Source organism: Cantharellus anzutake, assembly GCF_015039405.1.
Source record: "Cantharellus anzutake strain C23 chromosome Unknown EI90scaffold_175, whole genome shotgun sequence".
NCBI lineage: Eukaryota > Fungi > Basidiomycota > Agaricomycetes > Cantharellales > Hydnaceae > Cantharellus > Cantharellus anzutake.
In genome coordinates this window covers 2,914-25,288 of record NW_024067125.1, presented here as the reverse complement: position 1 = coordinate 25,288, position 22,375 = coordinate 2,914, and the positions used below count along the sequence as shown (strand labels likewise).

Below are 22,375 nucleotides of genomic sequence, written 5' to 3'. Positions count from 1 at the left end.
GAAAGACGGCTGGGTTGTGAGTGTGGGTATGGAGGTCTAGAGAGGGGGTGAAATTGGCGGCGTGGTTGGGCGTGGGAATTTTGCTTGGGGTTGTCGGGAATGATGGGGAAAATAGGGAAAAATAAGGAATGAGTTTGTGGAGTGTTGGATAGTGTTAGAATGAACATCGGGAGCGTCAGAGGGTATGTGGTATATGTTGGTGGCCAAATTCCACAGAATCCGACTTTTTGCGGTACACGGAGTTGTCCCCACAACATATAGGCCTTGCTCTTGATCGTGGTCCCTCACGATATCCTCAACATCCTTAATGTATAAATAAAACGAGTGTGATTGTAATACGAAATGGCAGGCACGTTGCATTGGCAAGTGGATAAATACATGGGCCCGGGCGGTTGGCTTAACATGAGGAGGGAGCAGCGGATTCCCGACGAGAACTCCTACGTGACACTGAGGTCTTCCTTGAGGCAGAATCCTCTTCAGTATGGGCCCGTGCTTGCCCTTTAACATCTCGCTCTGCCTTAGGGTGTTCATCCATGGGGCTGGGAGACTTAAGTACTGGCTCGACGTCAGTGGGTGCGTCCTTGGGGTCTCTGGGGATCACAGCGGGTGGTTGGAATTCGGGCGTAGCGCCAAAGAACTTCTTGACGGATTCTTTGTCTATGTCCCTAACCCGACGGGTCCACTCATTGGTCTTGATGGTAAAATCCCTTGCAAGTGGAATCTTTGGCGCTGGTACTATGGCTACGGGCATCTCACTTGGTCTAGTGAGACTATCAGCGGGTGGTGCAACCTTCTGGACAGGTGGCGCCACGGGAGTTGACCTTAGGAATGGCAACGCCGTTCTTCTAGGTGCTGTCTTGTTGTTATCTGTCTCTTGCTGACGGATGGGGGATCGTCGGAAGGCGCGTCTGCCTTCTTGAAGTCTTTCGCGGCTGGGTTCTGGTGGGCGGCGTCGATAGCGTCCTCGACTCCTACGGCGACGTGTGTGTGGCGCATTAGGGTTGCCGTAGCCCATGGAGCACTCGAAGGGAAACAGGGGGTAGCGGTCGAGCTCGCGTTGCATAGTTCTTAAGGGAGTTTCGTCATTAGTCGAGCCGCTGGCCTCAGTGGCGGGAGCGGCAACAAGCATGGGGCTCTTGTCCGAGTGTATAACCTCAATAGTCGGCCTGCCCAATAATAACTTGACTTCTAACTTATGCTCAGGATCACTTCGCGTGGAATAAGAATTTTGAAGAATATAAGAGCCCTTCCCGCCCCAGGATAGCCGATAAAACAGGTCAGGGGGACCAGGGGGGAAAGTCTTCAGGTCACCGTCTTCCTTGAGCTGAGTGGCATGGCGGGAATTCCAAAATTGGGTGTCCTCATCGATGAACTTCTCGAATTCATGTTCGTGTTGGCTTGGATGGGACCCCAGGTCTGGATTCTCGGCTCTGGCGTGCACGCTCTCGTATTTCTCCTGCCAATACTCAGCTAGCTTCTCGTCCTTGAGCTCCCAGGGCTTGGGCGGAGTCAGGTGTCTAGGCTTAGTGGCGTAGGACGCATAATTTGCCTCGTTGTCTGGTTCCTCATAACCTTCGGAAGGCTTAACGGGTTCTCGGATTATTGACTCTTCACCATCTAACTCTTGCAACACAAGGGCGCCGCTGCGAAGTCTCTTGTCTACCATATGCGGTCCTAACCATCGCGGCTGGCTTGGAGGGAACTCCAGATCTGAATTCCCGACACGATTGTCATAACTGTTGGAGCTAAGCTCTTGGGATCGGCATAAGGAATCCTCATGGCTCCCGCTGGAGCGTTCACAGCTTTCTGGCGGGTGTGTGACTTCAGTGACTTCGGCGTGGACAACGGGCTTCTCTTGAGCAGTCAAGAAGTTAGCAAGAAAACAGATTTCAAGTCCGGTGAAAGACTTCGGTGCAATGCGAGCTATCATTGCTGCCTCCGTTGATCCAGGCTTGACAACGGTACATCCAGTCTCTGAGTTCTGAGCAGTCACAGGCAACGACTCTGCAACAACGGGCTCATGATGCATGCACGGGAAATCTTGTGCTGCAGCTGTTCCCTTAGCGGTATCGACGTGCTCGACAATTCCCGTAGAATTTGGACCAGACAGTGCCAAGGGACCTGCAGCGGCTCTTGAATCCTCAGCATGGGCTGCTTCCCGTCCTTCTAGAACAGAGTTAAGGCCGTCAGGCCTTGGCTCTTTAAGCTTTTGCTCCGGTAGTGCAGTCAAGGATGTCACTCGGGTTGCCGGCTCAGGGCAATTTGAAGTGTATACGAGACTAGAATCGCGCATGGGGAATGGAAAGCATTCCATCTCAGTTGACGTTTCCTTAGCTGAGTTCAAGCCCGGTCCCTTGACTTGGCTGACCCGTTCAGTATAATCCGTGAATCCCAGACTATGGGGTGCATTGGAAGGTATCCAAGCATTCTTAAGCGCTCTAAGGACATCTAGATCTTCCATGCTACGGTCCACTTGTACATGATCGAGGCCGTCAGGCCTTAGCTCTTTAAGCTCTGTCTGTGGCGCGGTGAATGTCGAAGGAATGCAGCTCGGGAATTGTGGCGGCTCTGATGCCTGGGCAGATCTCATAGTACTAATGTCGTATGTGGTGGCGGCAGCTCTCGCGTAACGACGAGCTTGAACAGGATAAACATTTCGCGGGGCATTCATAATCGGAAGTTTGATGCGGACGGATGCTCCGCTATCTCGGTTTCCCTCGTTCCAGACTTGAATTACCATTCCTACGTCGTGCATATACTCGATCTTAGTAGAGTGGCCGAAGAGCCACGGCTGGCCTAGTATCATATCCTTTCCATGGAGGGTGTCTCGCGTAAGAAAGAAGTTATGGGTAACTTCAATTCCCCCGATGGTAACGGGTACGTCTCTACATAGACCTTCTAAGGCGACTTGGTGTCCAGATACACCGCGAAGAGTCCACATGGCGCCAGTAGGGTCGACTGGAAGTTCTAGAGCATAAGCTTGCTCGCTTGTCATGATGTTGAGCTCGCTGCCGGTGTCAATTAGCATAGTGCACGGGCGGTTGCTAATCTGTCCTTGAATCTTGGCGGTTACCATAGCCAAAAACGAGGGTTTCTTAGACATAGTACTGGCGCCAAGATAAGAGCGCCCGAATTCGCGTATGTGCTCAGATTCCAAGAGCTGCCGATAGTAATTCTCAGCTTGGTCATCCGTGCCGATGGACCAAGTGCTACTACTGTCATCGCCTTGGGACTCAAGGCCAAAGCTCTCGAATACCACCTGGCTAGAGCCAGTATCTTGCGTGAGTGGCAAAGGATCGTCTACTTGAGTCTCGATAATCCTTGGTGGCTGCCGGCTTTTGGTTTTTCGGATATACTCCTCCCAATCAGAATCATAATCCTCGTCAAGCGCACAGGGAGTGTCATTGCTGGAATGAGAGTCCAAATCGCGGTCTTTGTGATCATCCTCGGGTTCATCCTCAGCGTTGAAATACGAATCTAGGTCAAAGACATCGTAAACTGTCTCGCTGGGGACTGGCTCGTCCTCTACTGGCATTGGTACACTATCTACACCAGCTTCTAGGTTATGAACTTCGTAGACGGGCTGGCTATCGTCTGAGTCGTAGTTGACGGGTGCGGTGTACTGCAGACTCGCAGTACTGGACTTCTTATTCAATGGGATCCTCTGAACCTTTGTCGCCGTCTGCATGCGCTTGTTGAGCTCGAAAGAGGATCCTAAGACGGTGCCCAGCGGCAGCGTTACATTCTGTGCCATGAGTTGCTCGAATGCAGACTCGGTGTTTAACTTATCCTGCAGCTCGGACGCGAACTTATAAGCGGGCACGGTTCTTCTGGCAGGTGGCGCCTTTGCATTAGGGGCAGGGCCTTCTTCAAAGGTGACCTTAGCTCGTGGGCCACTCGTTCCCGAGGGGCTGGCTGTATTGACGGGTGGCTGGCGTGGATACGCCCTCTGCTTTCCTTTGTCTTGGGGTACGGGTTCAGCGCTGACCATAGGAACGTCTTGTGGCTGGGGCCGTTTGAGGATAACGGGTGGTTGAGGAAGTTCAACGTATGCGCGGTTGGGTGGCGTCCCCAATTCCTCGGATGGAATGGTCCGCCTAACGGGAAGTGGTGGCCCTGGACTAGTGGCCCGATCGTACGGCTTGGCTCTAGTTGGCTTAGTCTTATCTGCATCAGTTCTCTCGGCTGGGTGCGCTTCCGCGGGCAGGACTTCAAACTCGCCGTCGCCTAAGACAGCGAATTCTTGATGGGCTTGCTCGTAGTCGCGCATCCATTCTAGAGTTGCGGCACTAGTACGCATGTTAGCTTGTTCACGGATTAAGCGGGCTGCTCCCCCTCCATTGGGGTTGCGTGGTAAATAAGGACCGTCAGCCATGATCAGTCTGTTAAATGCGTCGAGTCTGAGTACTCCGGCAGCGATGAAAGCTTTGGTCTCAGCACAGTCCTTGGCTTGGTGACCGAGTCCGTCGCACATGAAGCAGCGATCGTGAGGGGGCCGAGTGTTGCGAGTCCTGTCTGTGAGGCGGGCCATTGCAATAGTAAGCCTGTTCATACGGTCTTCAAGGTCTTCCATGTTGGACTTGAAGTTCGGATTCTGGGGTACTTCCACTTTGGCCTCGACGGCCTTAGTGTCTTCGCTGGGTTCGGCGGTTCTGTACTTGGTTTTCCTCATTGTCTTCTTGCTGGGTGGCTTAGCTAGTTTCCGACGCGACGAGGTTGGGGTTTCTGGGACAGCCTCAGTATCTGAATCGTTGGCGTCGGAATAATCGCTGTCTTCTGGGGAACTCTCGGAGGAATATTCGCTTGCGGAGTCTGAGTTGCCGTCAGAGTCGTCTGCATGGTACAGGTCGTGCTGCAAGAGCTCCTTGGCCGTAGTGACAACATGATCCATAGGGGGTGCACGAGTTAGGTCGGTCCAACGGTTGTGGGCCTTCAATTCTTGCTTGACTCTTTTGCGGAACGCGGGGGACTTGATCCCTCGATAGAAATAATCGTCCTTGTCACCGGCATTGAGTGCGTGCCTTTGCTCAAGTGATTTGGCGATAACCTGGAACTGTCTGCGGTAATCGTCAAAGTCTTTACGGTTCCTGAGCTTGCGCTTCTTTTCTATGAATTTTCTGAGATCCTTGGGGCGGTAAACACGGTCTTCTTGTTCAGCGGGGTAAAAGTTGAAGAGATCTTGCTTCAACGCATCCCAATCTTTGTTCTGGAGGCTGTCAAGAGTGCGAATAAACTTTGCCTCCTTCTCTGTGCAGTAGGAGACAATATAGTCGCATTTTTGCGGGTTGGTAAGATTCGCGGAGTTGGCTTGAAGTTCAAAATCGTGGAGAAACTTCTTCAGCTTGGTTCCTTTGAACCTGGGGGCTTCCCTGGAGCGGGCGCCGGGCATACGGCTGACTGTAGTAGTGTGGATTGTGGGGATGGGGTGGCCAGCGGGGCCAGCGGCGGGAATGGCATGAGAGGTGTGAGACATCTTGCGTGTACTATAGTAACTTGGGTTGTAATCGAATAAAAGTTCTTCTGACTGCGTGTGCGAGCGCTACGTCCGTCTACGCGAGGTTTTGGAACAGGTATGGAAGTTGGGGAAAATGGAGAGGCGCAAACACTGCTGAAATCCCTCCCCTGTAAGGACCACCAGTTTTGTAACGGGTCTATCGTCTAGACTCGAGACAGAGAGAAGGGGGAGGGTGGTAGTGTGCGCGGGTGTGGTTCGTTGGGCCGGGTTTTGGTCCGTGGGTGCTACTGAGTCTGCAAAAACCTCAAACAAACACTCACCTACGTCTCTCTTGGACGTCAAGGCTGAGTAGTATGATGAGAGGGGTCTTAGACGTTATCAACTAGCTCAATGGGGGCGTTAGGGTCGTGGATGGCGTCTTTGCCACTTGGATGCAACTTCTGCTTGTCCCTTCACGGGTCTATTCAATACTAACTTGTTATGTACAAGCTGTTATCTAGTTTTTATATGTTTGAAATGAAATGAATGGACTGGGGGAATGTAAACGGGCCGTTAGGCAACCGTAAATGATGAATATCCAATTGGGAACAAAGAAACAATAAAAGAAATATGAATGAATGGGGAATATATCATAACGGGTCCGAAATGGGAAATGTAAAAGTTAACTCCACAACGCTTCGCCACAGCGCCCGCCTATCCTCCCGTCAGCAACCTCCTCGTCTCCAGCTTTCCAACGAGCCCCTATTCATCCCATTTGGTGCAGTACTTCTTGAGATGTGGCCATTGACAGGTGCTGTCAAGACCACGTGAGAGTATACTCCGTGCTGAACCATCCGGATATGGGATTACCATTCTGGGAAATGCTCCGGGGGTGAAGAAGGGTGGTAGAGCATCACTATCGGGTGGAAAGACGGCTGGGTTGTGAGTGTGGGTATGGAGGTCTAGAGAGGGGGTGAAATTGGCGGCGTGGTTGGGCGTGGGAATTTTGCTTGGGGTTGTCGGGAATGATGGGGAAAATAGGGAAAAATAAGGAATGAGTTTGTGGAGTGTTGGATAGTGTTAGAATGAACATCGGGAGCGTCAGAGGGTATGTGGTATATGTTGGTGGCCAAATTCCACAGAATCCGACTTTTTGCGGTACACGGAGTTGTCCCCACAACAGTGTCAGAGCTGGAGGTGGGATAACCTCTTGGGAGTCGGCAAGGAGGAGGTGACGGAAGGGAAGTAGGACTCCGGAAGTCAGGTTCGGAGTTCCGGGAGCCCGGAGCGGAGGTCGGGATTGTATGGATATGACACAGACAGCCTATTAAGGCTCGACAAGCATATGCAAACGATCTTTGTCTCAGGATCTTGAGATACAAGCACGACCATCCACTCTCCAGACACTTTGGTCAGAACCGCACGTTGGATCTGGTCCGTTGAGAGTCCACTTGGCTGGGTATCTGTTCATTTGTTAAGGACTACATCTCATCCTGTACTGCCTGCGCCCATGCCAAGGTCCCTTGTCACAAGCCCTATGGCTTGCTGAAACAACTCCCTGTCCCCAGTCGCCCATGGAACTCGATATCCATGGACTTCATGGCCATCCTGGTAGTCGTTGACCATCTTTCTAAGCAATGTGTCTTTATTCCTATGCACGATACCATTGATGCACCCAGTCTTGCCAAGCTGTTCCTCCTCCATGTATTCTCTAAACATGGCGTACCTTCTCACATCACTTCGGATCAAGGATCCGAGTTCGTATCCCATTTCTTCTGCTCTCTAGGTAAGGCTCTTGACATCCGCCTTCACTTCACTTTGGGTTATCACCCAGAAGGGGATGGTCAGACCGAGTGGATGAACCAGATGTTAGAACAGTATCTTCGGATGTATTGCAACTACCAGCAGGATAATTGGGCTGAGCTATTGCCCCTGGCTGAGTTCGCGTACAACAATGCCCTACTGGCGTCTCTCCGTTCTTTGCCAACAAGGGATACCATCCGACCCTCTCCGTCCATCTGGAACGAGATTTGACTTCAGTACGTGCCCAAGAGTACTCAGTTGATCTCGATTCCTTACATCAGTTCCTATGTGAGGAAATGTCCTCAGCGCAACGGCATTATCAGGGCCCTGCAGACGCTAGATGTTCACCCGCACCCGACTTTGAGGTTTGTACTATGGTCTTTGTTAAGGCTAAGTATTTTAGATCCACCCAACCCTCGAAGAAACTCTCAGAACAGAACCTCGGGCCCTTTGAGATCATCACCGCACCAGGAACCCACTCCCGCACCATCTGCCTTCCTGAGACTATGAGAGCCATGCACCCGGTCTTTCATGTGTCCCAACTCAAACCAGCCATCCCCAACACCATCCCCAACCACGTACAACCTCCGCCTCCACCCGTTGAGATTGATGGTGAACCTGAGTATGAGATTGCTGAAATACTAGATTCAAAGCTGGATTGTAGGTGTCGTAACTGTAAGTTACTGTACCTGGTACGTTGGCTTGGGTATGATGGGATGGATGAGGAGACTTCTTGGTTGCCGGCCATGGAGCTTGGCCATGCCTCTGACTTGGTGTCTGACTTCCACGCGCTGTATCCTGACAAGCCGGGCCCTCACTTTTCTTAGAGTACTCGCGCGTCAACTGGCCATGTTGATTAGGGTATGGCACATTGGAGGTATATACAAAAAATGAAAAAAAAAATAGAGATTTCAGGGCGACACGCCCACACCATGGGAAGTATATGTGGGCAGGTCACCTGCTCCCCCACCGTCCGACTTCTCCTTCTTCCTCGACCTCTCCTCCCGTGTAATCTTGGCGACCTCGCTGGGCAACTGCCTCACAGCGTCAGTCAGCTCCTTGAGGGCATCTGTCATATCCATACAATCCCGACCTCCGCTCCGGGCTCCCGGAACTCCGAACCTGACTTCCGGAGTCTTACTTCCCTTCCGTCACCTCCTCCTTGCCGACTCCCAAGAGGTTATCCCACCTCCAGCTCTGACACCACCTTCGGTCCGACTCCGGGACATTCCGGGTCCGACCCCAACCTCGACACCTTCCAGACGAGTACGCAAAACCTATGCTCCCGACTCCAGACCTCCACTCCGGAATCCCATTTGCGTCTCCATCTCCGGAACCTCCGGTCTTAGCTCCGACCTCGGACTTTGACCCCACCTCCACTTATACCCATTGTATTGGTTAGCTCATTCCATTTAATTATGTTTGCCAATATTCCGGAGTTTAACTTCTGAGTTCGGACTTTCCGGACTTACCTCGGACCTTGCAACTATTGCATTGTCCTATTCAATTCCGCTATTCTCCCTCATTCCTATTTGGGCTGCTGCTTCCTTTCTATTCAGTCAGCTAGCCATTCCCCACTCCCAACCTCCTTCCTTCCTCCTTGGGCCTTGGCCCTTCATTCCTCCTTTGAGAAACACCATTGAGTCAAACCCTTGACCCTTGGTGTTGTTCCTCTTTCCATCTCCCTTTGTCTCCTTTCGTCCTACCCTCGCTCCTTTTGATTCTGGACCCCTCCTTATATACAATGTACATAGTAACTTGTAACCTCAGTCCGAAATCGACATGAATTCCCCCCAAGAGACTTTCCCTCTGCTAGATCCGAAATTAGGGACCCCTAGGACAACCAGCAATGGCACAGCGCTCCGCCTGAGTCGCTGAGGCCGAGGTCCTTCCACGCTAAGTCTCCAATTCCATTCCGGAGTTGTCTGAATCCGCCCGGTTCTAACAGCATCCACGATTGCCTCACCCCACTTCTCCATGTCACCCCCATCCTCATCCCAATCGTCCTCCTTGTCCTCCATATCCTCTCCCTCATCCTCGGACGCGTGTGCTGGCACCTTGGGTGAGATCACCCACAGTTTCTTCTGCTGTGAGGGCGTTGCAGTCCCCACTCGAATTGTGACCAGGTCGCATTTGGCCCTGGCGTGCATGCAGTTCATGCACACCTGGTACCTGCCCTGCTTGCAGACCAGCTGGGACTTGAGGCATCGACCACAGGGGGGCTTTTCCCTTGCGGCCTGTGGGGGGTCGACTGAGGCCTTGTGCTAAAAAAACAAAAACAAAAAAAAAATACTTGTGTTAGCCTCAGAGATCGTGTGGCAGTAAGTGTTTAAGAATGCTGGCTACTCACCTTGCCTTTGGACAACCCAGCCGCCCACGCCTGCTGGCGCTTCACCTCTGCCTCCCGCTCCCTGGCTTCCTCTTCCTCACGCCTCTTCTTTTCTTCAGCCGCCCGCCTAGCTGCCTTGGCCACTTTCTTGACCACCTTGCGCCTCACCCGCTCATTCAGCTTCGCCTGCATCATGGCAGGCTCGTCATCTGTTGCCTCCTGGATGTCCTTCTCCTCCCAGGATGCGATGTTGTGAAGATCAAGAGTTTTGGACATGAAGGGTGGGTTATTGAGTAGAGCTGTCAAGTAATGACTGGACTTAGTCAAATTGATGGAGAGAATGTTTGATTTCACATGCAGACTCAAAATTCAGAATTGGCCGAACGATTCCCACATGCACCAATTGGGCCTCCAGGGGCGTCGGCCCTAAGAAGGGGATACTGTCACGACCCGACATATCCGTCACTTCCGTCAACGCGTCCTAGTGCCACTTGGCCTGTCCCGCCCGCTATCATCATCATCCGTCCATCCATCCGTCCACCCGTCACCCTCATCTGCACTTCCTCCCCCGCACACATACCTTCCAACCTAGGTTGCCCGCTTCATTGTTGTCCGCCCCCAGCCGGACAGCTTGCTAGACAGCCGGATGGCCTTTTCTCTTTTGTCCGCTTGTGGACTATTGTCCCTCCTTTTGTTTCTTGCTTTCCTTTTGTTGACCAAGTTTGCCAATATTAATTATTTGTTTCTTTCTTCATTCATTAATATCGTGCTTGATCCACCACTCTTTCCAGGCCGGTCCTATTTAGTTACTTGTGTTTATAACGTGTGTAGGTTACACCGGATGTACCTTAGTTCATATATCGACTTGGATTCCCCCTCTAAACTCTTATCCTCATCGTAAGGCTTCTGTCTGAAATTGGGACACCAACATAAGAACAAAGCACAGCACTCCACCTGAGTCGCTGAAGCTAAAGTCCCGCCCCTCCGACCTTACGAGCCTGGACAACCTCGCACGCTTTGCGGGTCACCCGGATACGCGTCTGGCACGTTCCTGACAGAGCCTCCGAGTCCGAGGCCGGGCCCTGACAATTCTGCAATCACCTCCGCTTCCCTTGATGGTCACCACCCCCTCTTTTCAATATATTACCTACGCCTCCCTAAGTACAGAGCCCCAAAGGCTTCTGGACAGCTCTGATGTCTGCTAGCACACCCCTGCCTCCGCTGGGCAATACATTCGCTTGCCCTGCAAGCCCACCTTCAGGCCTATCCCTCCTTTCCATTTCTGGGTTATCGCCCACCATTCTGCTAACCCCATAACCTGACTTGTCAGTAATATTCAATCGGCTAATGTTTAACCCCATTAGCTCTGCTCTGCTCAGCCCTGTCATTTATGGGCCCACCCCCGCTGTAACTATATATACTTGACTTGTAAATAGGTTACACCTCAGTAATAAAATCGACTAGAGTTGACCCCCTTTAGTTCTGGTTGCCAGTTAGTAAGTTAGGGCACAGACATGTTACTTGGCACAGTGCTCCTGGCATAAGTTGCTGAGGCCAAAGCCCTCCACCACAGAGACATTCCTTTGTCTTGATCTGGTCTCTGACACTTACCTGAAGTGGAAAGATGAGAAGAAGGCTACTTCTTCAGTTCCCACTTCAGGTATGTTTATATACATGCAGCTTAGGTCACCTGACAGATGCCATGTCACCCTCGCACACAGCTGTAACCACCCGGGTGTTTCCATGGGAAATCCCAAGGGCATCCAGTGCAAGCATGCATGCTGGGCACAGCAGGGGGTTGCCCAAGGTGTCCAGGCCAGGTGTGTTGTGGGTGCGCTGCAGGTGGGTCAATGGTACATTGATACAAGGAAAGGTCATCCATGTAAAATAAAGAGAAGATAAGGAAACAGAAATGAAGAGGGGGAAAGGAAGGGGGAGGAGGTTGAGGAGGGGTACCAGGTCAGGTGGGGCCAGGTGGAGCCAGGTCAGGCTGGTGTGCCCTGACAATAGTGGGGCCCTGGAGTTTCCTGCGACTCTATCCAATCAGCTTTTCAGGCTGATTGTTCAGTGCTTACACGTTCGTCATGCAAGTCGATCACCTCCTGAGGAGGCAGGAGATCTTCCCCAGCTTGGGTGAGATTGATGTGATGTGGAGTTCTAGGGGTATTGGGCCCCACACTTACTCCACATAAGTTTTTGAAACCTTCAGGGACCAGCCCTGATGTGGTTTTTCGCTCTGGATCGTGTTGATCCTTGTCATCATCTGATGATGGCTGTTGATTTGAATCTCCCATGATGGGAGATTGCAGTTTCTTTATAAACCGCTTGTTTTTCTTTATCATTGCTGCAAACACAACCTTGCCCTTGCAAGCATGTTTAGATGCCATCAGCACTACTGAGTCAAGTTGTTAAGTTTGGTGGGTTGTGTTGTAAAACACACCTCATACACTTAAAAAAGTGTGAGGTCTCAGTGGGGTAGCTCAGCACACAGAGCCGTAAGTGATACAAAGGTGGGTATTTTACAGTGTGTGTAAGCAGTTAATGGAAGTTACCACTTACCCACATGACTATACAGTGCCCCAAAAAACCGTTGCAATGTTTTGTACCTTTGACTTCAAGAGCTTATTAAACAATGGGAAAGGGTTCTAAAATTTCAAATAAATATGTGAAACATGTGTTAGTATCTTGTCCATAACTCTACCAATTACGTAAGCAATATGACCATTTTTGGTAAAGTTATTTAATTCACGAGGGACCCATGTCATTGCAACGGTTTTTTGGTGTGCTGCCAGTGTCATACAGTGCCCCAAAAAACCGTTGCAATGTTTTGCACTTTTGACTTCAAGAGCTTATTAAACAATGGGAAAGGGTTCTAAAATTTCAAATAAATATGTTAAACATGCGTTAGTATCCTGTCCATAACTCCACCAATTACGTAAGCAATATGTCTATTTTTGGTAAAATTATTTAATTCACAAGGGACCCATGTCATTGCAACAGTTTTTTGGTGTGCTGCCAGAATGGACTAAAACTGGAAATATCATGTGATAGGTCATGTGATATTGTTTACTATACACACTAGTAAACAAATAAACATTGCTGGAGCATAAATGCACATGGATTTCAAGCTGTAATCCCCAATTCTAAAATAGGGGGTTTCACGGTTGACTGAAGTGGGCTGAACTGGATCTAAAGTGAAATTTCTAAAGTGGCACGTGAGTGACAAAACTGGACCTTAACTGGATCTAAACTGGTCACTTTGACTTGGGGCTCAAGAGCCCCAAGTCATCTAAAGTCGACTTTCTAAACTGGATCTAAACTCGGATTTACCAGTAAGTCCATGAGCCCTGAGAGTGTCCTTTCACATTCCCATCCCTGTTGTCTCCACCGCTGTCTCCGCTGTCACCACTGTCACCAACATGGTCGTGAACTTCCATGAAAACTATCATAGTGTAGGCCGCTAGGAACTTAGGGTATGTGCCCATGGTTCATCATCTTTTTTCTTTTTATTTAACTCCCATGTTGCTGACGCTTTGACCTCATGGCAGTGTACAAATTTGTGTTCATACCACATCCATACCACAATCATGTCACATTCATACTGTGTTCATACCGTGTTCATACCGTGTTCATACTGCATTCACACTCACTCCCCTTCGGTTCTCCAACATGAGACTGAACTCCGCTCATTATCCATAACCGACACATGTTATGTTCATGTATGTAGTTGCCGAATTATAGCTGAATGTTATTAGTTCTCCAACATGGGACTGAGCTGCAAGCTAGCTAATAAACAGGCAGATCGGTCATATGGGATTGGTTCAACATAGGCTACTGATAATTTCCAGAGGTGTCGCAGCAGGCAGGGATACAAGTACATTGATGTATGTACAAGGTGAGACAGGGATGGAGGAAAGTGCTGCAGACTGGAAATGCAAAGGTTGCAGGAGATGTATATGCGATGCATGGGATGTTCAGCAGTGGTGGCAGCACTCCGAGAGATGTTCAAGCTGTACAGTTCTTACATAATACAGTGTGATAACAGACTTAGGTTGGATCGGCTCCAACTACTTTAGAACTGTGAACCGTGAACGCCCTAATGCAAAGTTCCAAACTGGACCTAAAGTCACTCTGAACTGTGATGTAAAATTTGGGTCACTTTAGACGCAATTTAGAATCCAGTTTAGACGCACTTCAGTCAACTGTGAAACCCCCTAATGCATCAATTGGCTGCTTTGAAAATTGAACAAATGCTTTTTCTCATTCATTCTGGCCACAGTGCTTATCAATTACTGCTGTCCACCATTCCACTGTTACCCATATTTGGTCTAAACATTGTCCTGACACTCCAAAGCCCAGTGGTGGTTGCCCATCTAAGCTCTCAGACACCAATATCTGTCATGCAATGCATCTTATCAACTCTGGTAAAGCCAACAATGCTGCACAAGTCACCTGAATTCTTCAAAAAGTCACCAGCACTATCCTCTCAACTGAGGCTGTTCATCTGCAACTAAAGGAGGCTGGTTGGAAAGCAGTGGTGAAGAAGAAGCAGCCCATGCTCCCCAGCAGATGTCATAAGGAGAGAATGGACTTCATAATCAGCCACAAAGAGTGGACTCTGGAGGATTGGAAGAGAGTGGTGTGGTCTGATGAGACTAAGGTGAATCGCCTGGGCTCAGATGGGAGGAAATGGGTGTGGAAATGGGTGGATGAACCTCTTACAGACAGGCTGGTGCAAGGAACAAAACAGTGTTGTGGTGGTTTTGTCATGGTTTGGGGATGTATTACATTGGATGGAGTTGGAATGGCATGCAATATTGATGGGAAGATGGATGCCAAGCTCTACTGCCAAATCCTGGAAGAGGACTTCCAGCAAACCCTCTCATATTATGACAAAAACCCAGCCCACATCCTTTCCCAACAGGACAACAACCCAAAACACACCAGCAAAAGGGCCCAGAACTGGTTCAATAACCATGGTATCAGGGTCATGGAGTGGCCCTCCCAGTCCCCAGACCTTAATCCAATCAAACAATTATGGAACCATGTAAAGAGGAAGCTTGGGGAGTATGAAGAACCTCCAAGTGGTGTTCATGAGCTGTGGGATCAGTTTCAGGAGGATTGGGGGAGGATAGGACCAAGTGTCTGCCAGAATTTAATTGAGAGTATGCCTAGGAGAATTGAGGCACTACTTAGGGCAAAAGGTGGCTATACTAAATACTAGTTAATGTGATTTTCCTTTCTCCAAAATGCACACCAAAAAACTGTTGCAATGACATGGGTCCTTTGTAAAGTGAATAACTTTACCAAAAATGGACACATTTATTAGAGAATTGGTGGAGCTATTTCCCTGACAGAGGGCTCAAGACTGTTTATATTATAACTGGGGGGGAACTATTTACTAGAGGGGTATGCGCATACATATAGTGGAAACATTTGGATCTGAAGGTAAACAAAGGTTACCAAGGGGAAGGGGAAGTAAATAGAAAGAATCCACAGGACAAATAAGGAATAGGCAAAAAGCCCAAATTATGTCTGGGGTTCGTGGAGTGAGAGAATTAAAAGCCAACTGAATGGCAAGGTCTATGAATAAGCAGGGGACTACAGAGAAAGATGTCTGGAAAGGTCCGGAGCCCAGAAGTTGCAGTCCGGAAGATTGGGGTTGTAGAAAATATCAAATGATAAAACAATAAAGATTATCAAGACTGGAGTGTCAGGGTGTCAGGGTGTCAGGGCACACCTGCCTGACCCTGCTCCGCCTGGCCCAGACCCACCCGATCCCATTGTCCTCCACCCGGTACCTCTACCCTCCCCCTGCCCTGCTTCCTCCCTCCTCCCTTCTTTCTTCTTCTTCCTTTCTTCTTCCTTTCTTCTTTCCTTTTCCTTCTCTCCTTTCATTATATGGACGACTTCCCTTATATCAATGTACCATTGACCCAACTGCAATGTAACATGCCTGGACCCGGGTGCACCAGGATCTCTTGCAGAGATACCCGGATGGGTATGGCTGTGTCTGTAGATGATGTGGCCATCTCCCACATGGCCTCAACTGCATGTATATAAACATAGCCTAAGTGGGAACTGAGAAGTAGCCTTCTTCTCACATTTCCCACTTCAGCCTGAGTGGCCAGGGACATCTATCTGTACCGGGCCCGCTGCCACGCATGCCTGTGTCACACCCTACTGGGCCCTCAGCACTGGGTGATATACCCAGGTGCTCTCGACCCCGGGTCGGTCCCTGACACAGGGCACACACCCTGACTAGCCCGGACCCGCACCTGCATGTGCACTGAAGGAGAGAATGAAGGAAGGTCAGTTGGGAGGTTCAAACGAGACCACCACCAAGCTGTTCCCTGGTTCTTTAGTTAGGATGGGGAAGTGTACTAGTAATATTTGTTGTAATTATAGTACCAATCCAAGTGTTTTGGCTAATTCTATTTTTATGGGTTAGTCTAAAGTTTCTGGGAATTGACTTACAGATAAACCGAGCCCTGCGGAGCTGTTCCTTTATTGAAATTTCTTAATTTGTCTAGGTGTAATTCTGTGTAGCATTGTTTAATTTGGAATTTTAACTTGAATTAAATCTTCTACTTGGTGAAGTTTCAAAGATTCTACTCAGTTAATGGATTTGGATTGTGTCTGGAGTGTCCCTTGAGTTTGTTTTATTTTTCTCTTATTTTATTGCTTGTTTTAACAGTAGCAAAATAACTGTTTTGTGTTTACTGTTACAAAAATGGGGCCAGAAGTGCCCATTTTCATCCGTTCTAGCACAGGAATAGGAAAGGGGGTTGGACATAGGGGTTTACAGGTGGTTTCACAGATGGTTTAACATGTTGTTGAACAGGTAGTGTGGCAGTGAGTTTTTGTTGATTAATGATTGGTTAAACTTAATTACTATACAAATCATGTGATACAGAACCCATAAGAGTCTAAAATGGGAAATTCCCATTTCCATAACATTTACACTTTGAAATCTGGAGTGTTAACCAGCTCTCCTGTTGAAATATCTACTTAATATTTCTCTTCTTAATTGCTGCCTTTTACTACAGTGGCAATCTTAACTTTATATCACTTTTTCGTGCTGGAGTGACAACCAGAAATGCTTGAGAAAAATAATACTCTATTTTCTTACTTCTCTGAGGGGGGGGGGGAAAAAGTCGCAGAAAGGGTCTCCCTTTTATACTCCTTGGGTCACCTTCCTTTTTCATGCTCTACCTTGTATTTACAGGATTAATTTACATTGTATTTTTCTCAAACTGAATAAAAAATGAAATTTTCACGCTATAGTTCTACTGCAGTTTGCTGTGCTGAACTGTGGCTCTACTGCAGTCAGACTGTGCCTAGAATCCTTATTGTCCTTCCTCACCTAAGCCATTTTAATGGTTAATTAGAACTTGACTGTGCTGCATTTGTCGCAGTTTCCTATTTCAAATTCCTCATATTTACCATTAAATTTGCTATGACTTGGTGATTCTGAATTCAAACTTTGCATTACTATGCATACAGCTCCACTGAGACCTTCAGCTGATTTATTCCATTTTTTATTCAGCAACATTTAGTTAAAATGAGACTTGAAATGGTAAATGAGTGAATTATTCAGGTTTAAAACCAAAAGAAAAAGTTGCTAGTAGTCAAGAATTACTCAAACGAATGTATCATAGCTCTCCACTTCATTAGAATATTGTTCCCTAAAATTCCCACCATGGTCCATCAGGTTTTCATGGATTTTGTTCATCTTCCCTGATTCCCCTTTGTATTATCATATCCTAATCCTCCATATGTATTGTTCATTGTTATAGTAGGTCGTCCTCAAAGATATCATATTTTTATGTATTTTATTTAGGGCTCTGGACCTCTTGAAGCTGTCTTCCTGCGCATTTTCAGGTTTCTAACTTCATGTCCTTGTATCTCATTCATTTCTGGATGGTTTTTTCACGTTCTTGGTATCATAAATTTTCATTTATTCCCACCTTTCCAATGGTACTAAAGTTGTGTTCTATTTCCTGGTATTCGTTGAGTTAGCAAAAGTTTGCGCGCACATTCGGTAATCACATGCATCATTCCCATAGTCATTTGTATGCAGGCGCTGTTTCTGTTTAATTGTTCAGGATTTATGCTATGTGTGGGTGTTTATATCCTTCATATGGGCTTCCGTGATTTATTTCAGATTTTTCCCTCATTGTCAGGGCCCGGCCTCTGTCCGGGGGCGGCCCTACCTCAGAACTGGACACTTGCGGTGTCCCAGGCAGCCAAGTGCTGGATCCTACCCCAAGCTCCTCAAACTCACTAAGCAGGGATTGAGTTGTCATGTATTATGGAAGGTAGCTACAACTTGCCTAAGTGGGGATTGAGTTGAGAAGAAGGGTAAGTTTCCCTATTCCCCACTTGGCTACTATAAAAGGGAAATGTACTATACAGTTTGTAATGTGACTAAGGGTAGGAGCCGAGCATGTTCCCGCGATGTGGAAAAGGTGTCACATGGGTTAAGGCGAGTTGCTTGCCTTGACCCACGTGATTTTTCCTGCGGGTTTGCGTGTGGGCTGTAGTTGCAAAAGGTGTGTGGAGATGGGAGGATGAGGGAAGTGGGGGGAGGTCAGGGAAGGTGGTTCTGGGGTTGTATGGTCAGGTGTGGTTGCCCTGACACTCATGATCTAAGGTTGTTTTGCACTTTCCATGCTTTGTTTTGACCAGGCTCTTCCTTATTTGGATGGAAATTGGTCTTCGCGATCTGCTGAAGTGCAGATCCCAGTTCCGATGGCCAGTTCCCTTTGCATTGCCACCCTCACATGTCATTAAACATGATGCAGATTTCTATATTCCCATCATTGGTATAACTTCACAACAGCTGGACCATTTGGGCTGAAAATTTGCATAACTATAGTTCCCTATTTTTCATAATTTCCGTGTAAATTTTGTTGTATGTTTTAATTATGGATCCTTCATAAACATTGTCTTTTCCCTGAGTCCAGACTTTTGATGTTGCTATTCCCGTTATTGGATATCTCATTAATGTGTGATTCTTTTATTATGAAAATTTGGGTGAATTAAGATTAGATCCCTTCCTTTCTAATGGGCTATCAAGCTTGTCTCGGTCGTTACTGGTTGTTCTTCACACTTGCTTTTTAAACGTTGTCCTCGTTTTTTGGGAGTTTCAGTCATATCTCCGTCGTTTATGGGTAGTTTTCCCTGTAATTACTTTCATTGGGTCCGTTTGGGGGACATCTACATTTCCTATTATAAACACGACTTTGAATTTTGCATTAGTTCCTGAGGAATCCTTGTTCCGTGGTACTTCCATCCTCGGCTACATGTGCAGACGTGGGAAAGTAGTTTCCATGGAGGTTCTCTGGCTGTTTTTATAGTCAAATCTTGGTCGATTGTCCTAATTCTTGGTTTAATATTTGCTATAAATTCCCCCGAGAATTCCGTCTCATTGATGCTAAGCTTGAAGTATTTTTGCTAATTTTCTTTCTCCCATTTTATCGTATGTAGTCATAATGTCAGGGACGGTACAGGAGAGGTGGGGGTAGCAGCATAGCCTCCAGCACTAGCAGCCCAGGTGGCAGTGGAGTGGCAGGAATGTATAGCGAATGGCCCTCACTTGGGCTCACATCCCTGTCCGGCTTCTTAGGCTGAAGCAGTAGTGATTGTTATTAGGATGAAAGACTAAGCTAAACTAATGTAAGACACTTGCCTGAAGCAGTAGTGAGAAGAAGGCTGCTTCTTCGGTTCTGCTTCGGCTCGGTTTATATACAGGTGGGAACGGGTCATGTGGGGGGTGCCACATCAGCCTGGGTGGAGCCGGGTTATCGTGGATGGCTCCACAGGCGGTCCCAGGTGTCAGAGGGGGGAAGTACAAGTAAAGATGTGCAGCGTATCTGGTGGCACAGTATCCATGTGGGTGTCAAGGACAGCTCCAAAAGCGGCAAGGTCCCAGCATGAGGGACTCGATGGGACAGGCGTCAGCTATGCGTAGCGGCAGTCCCGTCGCGGGGTGAGCGTCCCTGACCACTTAGGCTGAAGTGGGAAGTTGAGTTATCATTAAAAGGGAAAAGCTATGGTACTTACCTGAAGTGGGAAGTTGAGAAGAAGGCTGCTTCTTCTGTTCCCACCCCAGGCGCTATTATATACATGCGGTCAGGGTCACGTGGAGGAGGCCACATCATCTCTGCGCACAGCCACACCTCCCCGGGTGTCTCTGCGGGAGATCCCAGAGGTGGCTGCTCAGTAGGCAGGAGTGTGCATGGTGTGTGCAGCGATCAGGGGAACGGGGTTAGGTATGTAGTGGTACATGGAGAAAAGGGAAATCGACTGTAGAATAGAAATAGAGAGAAAAGGTGAAAAGTGAGGAAGGAGGGATGGGGCTGATAGCGGGGGTCGTGGAGTAGGGCAGTACGGTGCGGGGCGCGGCGCGGGGTCAGGCAGGTGTGCCCTGACAGTGGGGTACTCGGCACCGGACATGTCCATGCTACATGGGTAAGGGGAGAGGTCGTCCATATAAAGGAAGGAAGGAAAGAAAGGAAAGAAGGAAGACAAAGGAGAAAGGGAGAGAGGGAGAAGAAGGAAAGAGGAGCAGCAGGAGGGTGCAGAGCAGCGTGCCCTGACACATAATAATTTGTAAAATCTTGTCAAAATTCATTAAAATTCAGGTCCTTCTATTTTCTCATATCTACTAATTGTATGGGGTTTTGTGATTTATCTGGCATATTTCCATAATGGGTTTCCATAGTGTGACCATTATTTCTCCTACAGCACTTCTGCTCCGTGTGCCGCATGCTCCAGGCCCGGTTCCTATCCTTCATGTGACTTCCGGGTATCCCCAGAAGTTTTTGCCATATTGGGCCACTGTGGGAAAGTGAGAAGTTAACCTTCCTCTCACTTTCTTACCCACAGTAGTCATGCTCTGAGATGGGCTGTGGACTGTAGAGAGGGGTCATGGGGACCCAGGGTCCATCCCCTGACACGGAGGCAAGGTAGGAATGGGGAGGTACTGGAGGTGCAGAGACCGGAGGTAGGAAGGAGGGTGGATAGGCAAGTTGAGATTTATCAACAACGAGCAGGCCCACCTTGTCATATCCATACAATCCTGACCTCCGCTCCGGGGCTCCCAGAAGTCTGAACTCCGACTTCCGGAGCCCTACTTCCCTTCCGCCACTTTCTCCTTGCCGACTCCCAAGAGGTTATCTGTAGGGAATGGATGTGTGGTGATGCGTGCTGTGCACGCTTTCTTTATTCATTGTTTATTACTCTTTATTTCTCGATGTAAACAATGTATATAAATTGCGGGGAAGGGTGAAACAGGTTTTCACTCTTCTCCTCCCCTGTCAAATTACAGCTCTATACTGCCTAATTCCTGACAGCTTGAGGATAGCAGGAGTCAACACCAAGGTCGGAACCTCAACTGACCTTACATTATCCCACCTCTGGCTCAGACACCACCTTCAGTCCGACTCCAGGAACATTCCGGGTCCAACCCCAACCTCGACACCTTCCAGACAAGTACGCAAAACCTATGCTCCCAACTCCGGACCTCCGCTCCAGAACCCCGTTTGCGTCTCCATCTCCGGAACCTCTGGTCTTAGCTCTGACCTCGGACTTTGACCCCACCTCCGCTTATACCCATTGTATTGGTTAGCTCATTCCATTTAATTATGTTTGCCAATATTCCGGAGTTTAACTTCCGAGTTCGGACTTTCCAGACTTACCTCGGACCTTGCAACTATTGCATTGTCCTATTCAATTCTGCTATACTCCCTCATTCCTATTTGGGCTGCTGCTTCCTTTCTATTCAGTCAGCTAGCCATTCCCCACTCCCAACCTCCTTCCTTCCTCCTTGGGCCTTGGCCTTCACTCCTCCTTTGGGAAACACCATTGAGTCAAACCCTTGACCCTCGGTGTTGTTCCTCTTTCCATCTCCCTTTGTCTCCTTTTGTCCTACCCTTGTTCCTTTTGATTCCGGACCCCTCCTTATATACAATGTACATAGTAACTTGTAACCTCAGTCCAAAATCGACATGAATTCCCCCAAGAGACTTTCCCTCTGCTAGATCCAAAATTAGGGACCCCTAGGACAACCAGCAATGGCACAGCGCTCCGCCTGAGTCGCTGAGGCCGAGGTCCTTCCATGCTAAGTCTCCGATTCCACTCCGGAGTCGTCCGAATCCGCTAGTTCTAACACATCTCCTTTGAACAAGGGGTCCAAGGAGGTGGTGGTATGGTGGTGGAGGTCCGGAGGTGATATGGACGTAAATAGGAGGCAGAGTGGGAGAGAGTCGAAGGAGGGGGTGTCAGGGCACGCCGCTCTGCTCCATGCCACACCTCCCATTGCTCCTCTTTCCTTCTCCTCCCCTTCCCTTCCCCCTTTGTCTTTCCTCTTTCCTTCCTCTCTCCATATGGATGACCCCCCCTCCCACCTGTGTAGCATAGACACGCCCGACACTGAGTACTCCGTGTGGGTACTGCGCCACTGGGTATGCCGCGCACCCCCATTTGTACTCCTTCCCTCTGACACTCAGGATCACCTGCAGAGCCATCCGCAATAGCCCAGCTCTACCTAGGCTAATGTAGCACCCCACACGTGACCCGTTCCTGCCTGTATATAAACCGAGCCGAAGCAGAACCAAAGAAGTAGCCTTCTTCTCACTACTGCTTCAGGCAAGTACCTTACTCTAGCTTAGTTTAGCCTTTCATCCTAATGACAATCACTACTGCTTCAGCCTAAGAAGCTACCTAGGGACATAAGCCCAGAGAAGGGCTGCCCACCATACGGTCTCACCGCCCCACCGCCATCCAGGCCACTAGCGCCAAGC

At 48.8% G+C, this 22,375-nt stretch overlaps 1 protein-coding gene across 1 annotated transcript; it reads right to left on the bottom strand.

Annotated features, from left to right (window-relative positions):
• Positions 1 to 397: 397 nt before the first annotated feature.
• EI90DRAFT_3294594 (uncharacterized protein) lies at positions 398 to 2,461 on the bottom strand (the record flags this gene model as incomplete). Its single annotated transcript, XM_039067437.1, has 1 exon — positions 398 to 2,461. The coding sequence occupies one exon, from the start codon at positions 2,459 to 2,461 to the stop codon at positions 398 to 400; it is 2,064 nt and encodes a 687-aa protein (XP_038908192.1).
• Between the last annotated feature and the right edge of the window lie 19,914 nt (positions 2,462 to 22,375).